Source organism: Danio aesculapii, chromosome 1 (assembly GCF_903798145.1).
Source record: "Danio aesculapii chromosome 1, fDanAes4.1, whole genome shotgun sequence".
In the NCBI taxonomy this organism is placed as follows: domain Eukaryota; kingdom Metazoa; phylum Chordata; class Actinopteri; order Cypriniformes; family Danionidae; genus Danio; species Danio aesculapii.
The window spans coordinates 42196061-42208688 of NC_079435.1; the positions used below are offsets into that span (position 1 = coordinate 42196061).

Below are 12628 nucleotides of genomic sequence, written 5' to 3' on the forward strand. Positions count from 1 at the left end.
TTCAAGGCCAGTAGAGGGTTTTGTGGATCTTTTACATATTTGAAGAATTCAGATGCAATTGAATGTTGGTTTAAGATTAGCTTTTGTATTCCTGTGCACTTTAAAAGCAATGAAATTAACCTATTCTTGCCTAAAAAGTGAAATAACTAAACCTACACATACGATCCTGAAAAAAGTGCTTAGTTTAGAAGAAAAATTTAGATGGCACTTTGAGGATTTTGCATCTGAACTCTTAATTTCAACAGTGGAAAGTATAAAAAAGGGATTAGTTGATGTGATTAGTGATTTACAGTAGTTAAATACGTTACCAAGAAAAGTAAGTACACTCTATACTTTAAAGTAGTTGAGTAAATGTACACTGTAAAAAACGCAGTTACACATAATTCATTCATGGTGTCTCAGCACAATTTAAGTTAACGTAACACATTTGAGTGGATTGAATATAAAACAATTAAGATTCTCAAACAAATCTCCAGAACTGTTTTGTTTCAACTCATTTTAAATAAGTAGTTTGAACAAGCAGCAAAAATTATTTTTTGAGTATATAAGTGTGTAATTAACATGCGAAAGTAAAGTCAACTTAAAAAAAGAGTTATAATGAGTTAATCCTGTTTTAAAGTACAAAAAATATCGAATCTGACAGTAGAAACGCTGGATGAAGGCACATTTTGTGTAGGGCTGGCTAATACTAATAGGAAACTCAAGTGTATTGCAACAGGACATGTACTGTATAGCAAAAATGTTACTATTGACACAACATGCTAGTATTTGCTTACAGGCCGGTATCCAGGGGGGTTGAGGTGGTTCGAATGGCCCACGCCTCACTGACAAAGGTCCAGAATTTGTTCCATACTTGAGCTCATTTGTCCTAGTTTGACTGCTATGCCATAATAAATTGTGAAAATATTTCATCGAAGAAGGCTCTAACACAAAGCGTAATCCTGTGTTGGCTGTTGCTTCAGCTAGTTTATAATTTACATTTTTTAACAGATTTCTATATTTTTTCTTCTAATGATATATGATGTAATTGATGTACAGTTGAAGGCAGAATTTTTAGCCCCACTTTGATTTTTTTTTTATTTTCAGTTTTTAAATATTTCCCAAATTATGTTTAACAGAGCAAGGAAATTTTCACAGTACGTCTGATAATATTTTTTCTTCTGGAGAAAGTTTTATTTGTTTTATTTCAGCTAGAATAAAAGCAATTTGGAATTTTTTAAAACCCATTTTAAGGTCAAAATTATTAGCCCCTTTAAGTTATACATTTTTTCAGTAGTCTACAGCAGTGTTTCCCATCCCTGTTCCTTAAGGCACACCAACAGTACACATTTTCAACCTCTCCCTTATCAAACACACCTGAATCAACTTATCATAACATCAGAAGAGACTCCAACACCTGAAGTTAATGGGTCAGAAAAGGGAGACATCCAAAATATGTACTGTTGGTGTGCCTCCAGGAACAGGGTTGGGAAACACTGGTCTACAGAACAAACCATCGTTATACAATAACTTGCCTAATTACCCTAACCTGCCTAGTTAACCTAATTAAGCCTTTAAGTGTCACTTTAAGCTGTATAGAAGTGTCTTTAAAATATCTAGTAAAATATTATTTACTGTCATCATGGCAAAGATAAAATAAATCAGTTATTAGAAATGAGCTATTAAAACTATTATGTTTAGAAATGTGTTGAAAAAAATCTTCTCTTCGTTAAACAGAAATTGGGGAAAAAAATAAACGGGGGCTAATAATTCAGGGAGGCTAATAATTCTGACTTTAACTTCAACTTCTTTTAAGTCAAAAGAACCACCGCTTTCACCAGGCTGGCTACGGGCCTGGCTTAAGTGTTTTACTCATATATTTCTTAAAGGGAACAGTCGAGTCAAGTTAACGTCCTTCAGACATCCTTTTGAGTGCATGTGTAGAAATTACACAAGACAGAATATGAGTAATAGGGTAATGACAGAAGTGAATGAAATGTTTTCAGCTCACTTCTCTTTTTAAAACGTACCAAAAAATAAACGCTAAAAACAAAGCGTTCTAAATCTAGGTAGATTTCAAAGCAAAGGCGGACTTTTTTTTTTTATCCACCTTCTTTTATTCCTGATCAGTTTCTTGTCTCCCCGTGATGTGCACGCCATCATCAGTTCAGTTCATTCAAACGTCAGAAGAGAAGAGACTTCCTCATCAGTTCCGCGGGCACGCGCTGCTTTCACAGCTCCGTGTCCGCTGTCGTGTTTTCTGAACGCAAAAGAGGACTGATAAAGCGATTTATCGACTACTTTGGACAAACGTCTTTCTGCAAATCAGTTTCCAATGGGATATTACAGTCAGTATTGTCAAAAAGTAACGGGATCGTTATTCAAGCACTTCCTCGACTAGGCGGTGCAGTGTGTGTAAGGTAAGTGAAAGTTAAATCTTTGGTCTGATGAGTATGATAAATGGTAAGTAATGCTTAGTGGTAACATATAGGAAAGTAAGCTCCAGCTACAACATATGACCTTGCCACGCGTTTTAAACATCTTGTCATTTAGCAATTTTCATGTGTTTGCTTTTAGAGGTCAATATAAGTTGGTTACTGTATTCAGACCTATTCTGTATTTGTGTGTGTACGTGTGTGTGTTTTACATGTCGCTAAGGTCTTCTTGTTGTCATCAGAGAAACTTTCTGTTGACCTCTCTGTAAATAGCAGTTGTGTCTCATTCGACGTGCGGGGCTATTTATAATCCCGGTTGGCTTCAGTGGTTTGCATTATATGAGAGATCAGGATCTGAACTGCACTGGAGGACAATTATCTTCCAGTGCCTCAAAGACTTTTGTTCAGATATACAATTCCATCTTTAGCCCATTATATTATCTGATAAGGCTTCTCTTTCAACAAAAAGTTTGCACTGAAATATCTTTTTATTAGGATCAGTATGTTGTCACAAAAAGAGAAAGAAATGTTTGTTTATTTATTTTTAAGAAATAATGCAGTCAGATAATGTAAGGTAATTTTTACAAAGTTGATTTAAATGTTATCACATGAAACATTTTTAGGTGTAAGCCAGCACTGATTTTAACTAAAACTAAAACTAAAAAATTGCTTCGGAAATTAATATGAAGCAAAAAAGAAAATAAAGAAAAATCTACATGTCAAAACCAAGTTTATTTATTTATTTATTTATTTTGTACAATTTTTTCATATATTTTTTTAAATGTCAGCTAGAATAATAATTATTATAAAATAGTAACTAATATATATATATATATATATATATATATATATATATATATATATATATATATATATATATATATATATATATATATATATATATATTACAGTATTTTCATTAGTTTTTCAGATTGCATATTAGTACACCTCACGCAGTATATAACAATCATGGAAATGCAATAAACCCCCACCTATTATTGCAGTATTACTGTTTTTATTTTTTGGTTGGGTGGATCTCAGGCTTTGTTTAAAATAAAAAATATTAAATAAAAAATACAGCACCCCCCCCCCCCAATCAAAATATAAAATAATTAAGGGTAAAGTAGTAATAATACAAATATAATAATATTTAATATTTTTAGATATTAAAATTTGAGATTTGTTTCCTAATTCAAATGTTAAAATCCAAAAAAGTAAATATGAAATACTTTCATTAGCTTAAGGGGATAGTCTACCAGAAAATGAAAATTGAACTTAAAGGGCACTTATGATGAAAATCAACTTTTGTAAGCTGTGTGGACAGAACTGTGTGTAGGTATAGTGTGTCCACAGTCATACTGGAGTGATATAAACACAATAAGTCTCTTTTTTTAAATTTACTGATGTTAAAAAGGACCCAAATTCCATTGATTTTGAGACCCACCGCAATGTGACATAGGAGTGCAGTTTTCCCTGCCCACGGAATTGATTGACAGGTGCAATGTCTCCATAATAACATGTATACACATGTCCACAGAACATTTTTGCAAAGAAACTGGGATTAAAATATTTGTTCCAACTCTCTGTGATCATCTGCATCTCAGTAATTAATTTTATAAGTTTAAAAATAAAACGAGAGTACAATTTTAAGAGTAAAATCGCTATGTAATTCTTAACCGCTATAATCACCATGGCCGCATGGTGTCAGTAATTGCAGGTGTGTGTGTGTGTACTGCGAACAGCATTTGTGTGAGGCTCGTCGTTTCAGAAAGGCTTGAATAAACTCCACCACAAATACATCATATAAACTTACTTGCTATTTTTGACTAATGAGTTGTATTTTAGCTTCATCCGAGTCTGTCTCTATCACTGACGGCTGTTTATCTGACGTAAAGCATGAGAAGCAGCTCATTTGAATTTAAAGCCACAGGCTACAAAACAGCTACACTGTAGTCAGACACCAAAATGGGCAGATTTTATATTATATAATAAATTATCTGATGGGTGTTTTGAGCTGAAACTTCTGAACACATTCCGGAGACAAGTCTTATCTTACATCTTGTAAAAGGGGTAAAATAGGTGCCCTTTAACCATCGACATCCATAGTAATACCTTAAAATACTATGCAAGTCAATGGCTGTTTCCAAAAAATATTAAAAAATATCTTCTTTTGCATTCAATAAAAGAAAGAAACTCAAACAGGTTTCATGGAACAAGTGAAGGATGAATAAACAATGACAAAATGTTAATTTTTGCATGAACAATCCCTTTAAAAATGTTCAGCATTATTGAATTAATTATTTAAATGAACGTTCATATGTAATTTATAACAAGAGTCATTGGAGGGTAACTATTCTCTGCCCATGAACCTCTGTCACATTTGCAAGGGCTTTCAGAAAAGCTATTAAAATCCCTGCAAATGGCAAAGTTGAAGGTGCCACTCGAAAGTGTTCAGTTAAGCAATGAAGCCACAATGTGTTTCACTTTTAAGATATGATTACAGATACAGCTACTTCATTAGCGCATCTTTCTTTGGTCTTTCTACTTAGTTCCTCATTTTTATGTTCGGAGCATGGAGGGTATTTGTTTCGAGGTGAAACCCAGAGATGACCCAATCACAGCTCATCCTCTCTGTGACCTTACACAAACACTTCCTGGATCAGAGGAGATGAGGAAGAAAGAGGATGGGGAAGAGGTGATTCAGTACAGACTGACTCTGGTTGGATCTTTGGCCATCCATCCACAGACCACCATGGCCATGCTCCCCTGGGTGGTGGCTGAGATACGGAGGCCCCGGGTTGGGGAGAAGAACAGAAACCTTGAGTTTAATGGCAGTTACTCTCCAGAGGTCAGTGTAATTGAAATATGTTAGGTTAAATGTAAAAAAAAGATATGAAATATTCCAATAAAGCATCATTTTAAATGTGTTCTAAATATACTATTAAGAAAAGTGGTTGAAAACTGTGGTGGGTACACTGTTAATAATTTCCTGTGGATTCTGTAGTAACTTACCTGGCAGCAGTTCACCAGTACTGTAAATGAATTTGCTGGATAGGTATTTACAGTATTGTATATCTTTAGAGTAAAATATACAGTAAAATACTGCATAACTGTCCTAGAGTAAAATGCAGTTCATATTATAGTTAAATAATGTGTAATTTACCATTAACAGTGTAGGATGTTGAAACATTTTTTAAATAAGTTTCTCATGTTCACCATTAAAAATGCATTAAAAATAGCAATATTGTGAATGAAATATTATTACAATAATATTAGCAATACTGATACTAATCTTTCTGGTAACCAAAGCTTTAATAAAGTGATATCATATATACTAAAAAAGGAATTATGTAGCATATAACATAAACGTTTAAAATGAGGTTTAATTTTTAATGTTTATTTTATTTAATTACATTTGTCAGATATTTAAAGAATGTTATACTAAACTTAAAATAAACTTGAAGTAAAATTTTTTATTTAAATATTTAGATAATATTTACATTTTTTATTTTAAAAAATTACTTAATTCGTTTTTTCTCATTCAAACTTAAAACACTAAAACTTTGTACAGCAAAAAGCTTGCAATAATTTGAAATATAGAAATTTAGCATTACATATACACTCACTGGCCACTTTATTAGGTACACCTTACTTGTACCAGGTTGGACCTTCTTTTGCCTTCAGAACTGCCTTAACCCTTTGTGGCATAGATTCAACAAGGTGCTGGAATTATTCCTCTGAGATTTTGGTCTATATTGACATGACAGCATCAAGCAGTTGCTGCAGATTTGTCGGCTGCACATCCATGATGCTAATCTCCTGTTCCAGCATATCCCAAAGGTGCTCTATTGGATTGAAATCTTGTGACTGTGGAGGCCATTTGAGCATAGTGAACTCATTGTCATGTTCAAGAAACCAGTCTGAGATGATTTGCACTTTATGACATGGCGCATTATCCTGCTGGAAGTAGCCATCAGAAAATGGGTACACTGTGGTCATGAAGGGATGGACATGGTCAGCAACAATACTCAGGTAGGCTGTGGCGTTGACATGATGCGCAATTGGTACTAATGGGCCCAAAGTAGCAGCAGAAATCGAGACTCATCAGACCAGGCAACATTGTCTTCTATTGTCCAATTTTGGTGAGTCTGTGCGAATTGTAGCCTCAGTTTCCTGTTCTTAGCTGACAGGAGTGGCAGCCGTTGTAGTCTTCTGCTGCTGTAGCCCATCTGCCTCAAGATTCGCTGTATTGTGTGTTCAGAGATGCTCTTTTGCATACCTCAGTTGTAACGAGTGGTCTGTCTACATTGGCTGATTAGAAATTTGCGTTAACGAGCAGTTGGACAGGTGTACCTAATAAAGTGGCCGGTGAGTGCATTTTTAAAAGCAGGTAAATAAAGACACATAAAGTTGTCTGCTACACTAAATGAAGATGGAATATTGTTTCAACAATATTTTGACATTATACTTTTTTACAAAAAAAGATTTTTTGGTAAATACTTTTGGGATGTTCTCATCTTTGACAGATGAGATTTAAACATAATGGAATATCTCAATACCACCATTGCACTTTTTGGTCAAAGTGTTTTTCTCTCTTATGGTCCAAGGTTCGAGATCAGTCAGTGGTTCTTCAGATTTCAGCCAGTTCGGTGTGCTGCGTTCTGGACACGGCAGGCCCGGGGAAGCCATGGAACCCGCTGCAACATATGGTTCTGTTTGATCACAGGCCTCATCGTGTCACCAAACTCATTCACAACAGCCAAGAGCCCAGCTATTTTGGCTGTCTGCTCAGAGAGGAAAAGAAAGCAGCCTGCTATGTATTCCGCTGCCAGGACCAGCTGAAGGTAAGGGATGTTTTGATCTTATCCACCTTTTTCCTACATCCCGTGATGCTTTGCGTGAATTATGAGAGTAATGTTCATTTAACTATAAACAAGCAGTGAAGTGTTTTTAAAAACAGGGTACTATAAGGTGCAGCTATTCTCTTCACTGTTCATCTATCGAATATTAAAAGGAAATCAATTTGAATTAACAAATTACTGTCAACAGTCCAGAAATAACCACCAAAACCTGAAACTAGTCTTTCTACAGCAATATTATAGCTGTGGTTAATATAACTGTATTATAAGAAAATATAAAATGAGAACACAAACTGAAGAAAAAATACAGTAAAACACAGTTCTTCTGTTGCACACAGAACAAGATATTCTGAAGAATGTTGGAAGAAAGCAGCCACTAGCTATGTTTCCATCCACCTATTTTTACACACATTTTGGATATGCGCATAAAAAATCAGTTGATGGAAATGCCATGATGCGCATAACTTTTGAAAATGCGCATAAAAACATATGCGTAGTAGGATAAACTTTTTATTCTATAAGGCAGTGTTTCCCAACCCTGTTCCTGAAGGCACACCAACAGTACATGTATCAACAGTACACCAACAGTTTTGAATGTCTCCCTTATCTGACCCATTAACTTCAGGTTTTGGAGTCTCTTCTAATCTTCTGATGAGTTGATTCAGGTGTGTTTGATTAGGGAGAGGTTGAAAATGTGTACTGTTGGTGTGCCTTAAGGAACAGGGTTGGGAAACACTGCTATAAGGAAAGAATTGCATAAAATCTGAAATGTTGTTTGCTCATTCTAAAACGCCGTAACCGTTTCAGTATTACTGTTATTATATTATTAATTACCTCCAGAATCAAGAGTGTCTGTGCTCTGCGTCTTACGCCGTCAAACACCACCACGTTCATTGCGTGTCGGCATTGGCCTCATGAGGCGCAAGTCATTTATTAAATAAGGAAAAGATTCATGCAGCTTCTCCTACCGCAGCAAATTCCATTTTTACTGTTGATATTTGACGCCAGTTAATCAGGAAGTGACGATTTTGTCCTCTTTGACATTGGATGGAAACATTGCTATTTGCATGTCTTTTATGCGATATTCCAGGTTTGCACACAATGTAATTTGCATTTTTGGATGGAAACATAGCTAATGACATCAATAGTAGAAACAAAAAATATTATGCAAGTCACTGACTACGTTTACATATCGCTAATCGAATTATGTGCCCTAATCTGAATAAGACAATAATTTGATTATGGTGTTTAGGCTACACGAGTTCATGAGTACACAAGAACGTTTTGAATGTTCCTTTCATGATCCTATTTTACATGTTATAGCACATAGTTTGATTACCTCCATTACGTCACCACGCTATCCATGTTTCCTCTAGAGTTTCATGTCATTTCGGGTGTTTTATTTGTAATTGTTCAGCTTTAACTGCAGTTCGGTAGTTTCACTTTCATTCAGGAACATTTCATTCATGCCCGCGTGACAAACGGAGGTATTGGATGCGAGTACGAAATAAGGACTGCTGGAAGAGTGTTGCTTTAATGGAATTTGATACCGCACGCTGTATGGGAGAAAAAAAACCTCCGCATTTTGCCGTGTATGTGTCTGTGGTCCTTTACTGACTTGGTAGGTGCAGAGAATAGTGTCAAACAACCATGTGTGTGTATGAATTAACCTGTCGCAAAACTTGGCGAAAATTCCCACATGGCAATAATCGTTTGTTTAAGGTGTTTACGTGTCTGTACTACACTTCAATAATGCGACCAAAATCGGCATTCTCCACATGTCTTAATCCGATTTCTGTTTAGTTTGATTATGACCTTAGTCGGATTAAATCAATCAAAAATTGCTGTTTACGTGGTATTATTGGTTTTTGATGTCCATGTAAGCGTACCCAGTGTTTGTTTTTTCAACATTTTTCAGTATATCTTCATTTGTGTTCAACAGAAGAAAGAAACTTTGGTTTGGAACAAGTAAACGATGAGTAAATGATGACAGAATTCTCATTTTTGGGCCTAACCCGAACCCTAACTGTCCCTTTAAAACAAGGTAACTTTAATTTCATGATAAATAAAAAGGGAGCGCAAAGTAAACAAGCTACTAAATCAGTTTTCACCATGTGCATGGATTATTTGTAGTAGTACTTTATTATTTAAACTGGTTTGTTACAGTTAATTTGATAAAAAATTCCCCAAATCCAAAAATTAGCCCATAATTTGAAATGCAGTAATCGCATGTGGAAAATTGTGGACTTAAACAATGTTTACGTTTAAGCAAGCTTATTTGGATGGAATGGACTCAATCTACTGTATGTGAACTAGGACAAGAAACGAGTGTTTGGAGGTTTGATATTATTGTTTGTGGCCTGTAGATCTGTTAGAGGTTTTATGGAGATGTCTTGCTCACATATGCCTTTGAAGTTGATCTCTTTTGATGAGGTAAAGCTTAGTAGTTTAAATGTCAGCCCTCGCTCTTTATGGGTGTGTGCATCTGTGCAAGTTTTGGTGTAAATGAGTTTTGTGCAATTCAAAATTCAAAACCACACTGACAATCAGAGAACAATCAGATTTGTACAGCTGCCAATGCAAAACATGCTGTTGGTATATGGTTGCTAAGGTGTTTTATGCATTCCTAAGTGACAAATTAATGCGTTCAACAATAGGGTTCGTGAAAAGTAAAAATTCTCAAAAGGAAAATTAATTTCAAACAACACTTTTTTTGCTCAATGTTTTTGTATATTTGAATGTAGTCTCGTCTAGCCAGACCTCAGACTGACGACTTTGGCTGCTTTGAATGGTCAAGGACCGCCCGCTAATGTTATATGACTGACAGGTTAACCAACCAATCACGTTTCATTTTGTGCCGTGCCATGATTGTGGGCATGTTATTGTCCTCAAAATGAAAGTCTGAGACACAACTTTGCATTATTCATTCATAAACATTTTACAACGTTTTAAAAGTTTACAACAATGATGCATCAATATTCTAAATGATCTCTCTTAAATTGGCAGGACATGTGTAGACTTTGTTCTGAGATTAAATATTATAATGACATTTTTCTACCTAAAGATCAGGCAGACTGAGATGTTAGAGTGAAAGCTTTTCTATTCAATAAAAGCAAGGCTTTACATGTATGAGTAACACAGGGCTATTGCATTGTAATTACATCCAAGATAATATTATAAACTTAAATGTTTCTTTGTATATTTCCTATACATCATTTGTTTATTTATACGTTAATATGTATGTATTATGTATTTATATGTTAATATGTATTAATGCATGTATGTAATTACAAACTTATTTTGGATGTAATTACTATGTCATTACATTATAATTACTATGTAATAACATTGTAATTACATTGTTATAAGATTGTTAAAACATTGTAATTACATAGTAATGTTATAATAATGTCGTCACATTATAAATGCCATTATAACAATGTAATTACAATGTTATTACACTGTTATAACATAGTAATAACATTTACAATGCTATACTGTAATATTGTTATGCACATTGTGTAACAATACTATGTCTTTACATCATAATTACTATGGTTTAACAATGTAATTACAATGTTATTACACAGTAATTGTAATGTAATGACAGTAATTACGATTTTATTACAATGTTATTACATGATAATTATAATGTAATGACATAGTAATCACAATGTTGTTACAATGTTATTACATAGTAATTATAATGTAATGGCATCGTGATTGCAATGTTATAACAATGTGATTACCATGTTGTTACATAGTAATTATAATGTCATGACATAGTGATAACAATGTTATTACAATCTAATTATAATATAAAGACAGTATTTACAATGGTATTACGTAGTAATTAAAATACATTGACATAGTAATTACAATATTATTACTTAGTAATTACAATGTGATGACATAGTAATTACATTGGTATAACAGTAATTACAATGTAATTACATAGTAATTATAATGTCATGACATAGTGACATTGTAATTAAAATGGTATAACAATGTTATTACATTGTAAATATAATGTCATAGTGTTTGCAATGTTATGACAATGTAAATACAACACTATAACAATGTAATTGCAATGTTATAACAATGTAGTTACAATAAAATGTAATGTAATTATAATGTAGTTACATAGTAATTATAATGTATTGTTAATACATAGTAATTACGTTGTTATAACATTGTAGTCACACTGTTTTAACATTAATTACTATGTAATAACAATGTAATTACAATGTTTATGCATAGTAATTGTAATATAATTATAAAGTAATTAAAATGGAATGACAGTAATTACATTGTTATATCATTGTAGTTACACTGTTTTAACATTGTAATTAATTTGTTAAAACAAGATAATTACAATGTTATTACATAGCAATTATATGTGATGGCAATGTTATAACAATGTGATGACAATGTTATAACAATTTTAATACATAGTAATTATGATATTATGACATAGTAATAACAATGTTGTTACATAGTATTTAAAATCTAACAGTAACTACATTATTACTTATTATTATTATTATTACTCATTATTATTACATAGTAATTACACTGGAATGACATAGTAGTTACATCGTTATAACATTGTAATCACTTTGTCAATTCATTATAATTAACATGTAATAACATTGTTATAGCATTGTAAATACAATGTTATGACATTGTAATTACTATGCTATAACAATGTTATTACATAGTAATTACAATAAAATGACATTGTAATTACTTTGCTATAACAATGTTATCACATAGTAATTATAATGTATTGACATAGTAACTACAATGTTATAACAATGTTTATGCATAATAATAAGTTGTTTACATTTTAAGACTTTTATTTAAAAAACAAGAAGGTTTTATCTACAAAGTCAAACTCTAGCTTGGCTTTATAAGGTTCTTTCTGTGAGCCAATCAGCATTTCCAATGTATGCATGAGGACCAGTTAGGATCAGCTTTCTTTGTCATTTCGCCAGATGGCTCTGTCGACAGTGGGAAAGACCAGAAAGAAACACAAAATTAGAGTCGACTAAATGCTGCACCACATAAAATTAAGCAGAAACCTGAAACTGAAAAGATATGTGTAAATGTGATGATTTAGAAGCATTTTTGACATTGAGATGAAACGTTAAACTTGACATTGTTGAAAAAGAAACAGGTTTTAAAAAAGTCTAATATATGAAATGTGAATTTTTTATTTGTGAATATATAGTCAGTGAAACATTTTTCAACTCAAATTTTCAAACTCATTTGTTCATTGTCTGAGTCAAAGCCTTTAAATGAATCCACGAGACATATAATTTCAATAAATATAATTCAATAATATATAAAGTA

General features: G+C 33.0%; 1 protein-coding gene across 1 annotated transcript in view; it reads left to right on the forward strand.

The window, feature by feature from the left end:
- The first annotated feature begins 2186 nt into the window (after nt 1-2186).
- tbc1d1 (TBC1 (tre-2/USP6, BUB2, cdc16) domain family, member 1) overlaps nt 2187-12628 on the forward strand; it is a 160588-nt gene continuing 150146 nt past the window's right edge. The window contains exons 1-3 of the mRNA XM_056460767.1: nt 2187-2399; nt 4964-5262; nt 7022-7258. Coding sequence (XP_056316742.1) covers nt 4987-5262; nt 7022-7258 — 513 coding nt within the window. The 5' untranslated portion in view covers nt 2187-2399; nt 4964-4986. The remainder of the gene's footprint in view (nt 2400-4963; nt 5263-7021; nt 7259-12628) is intronic.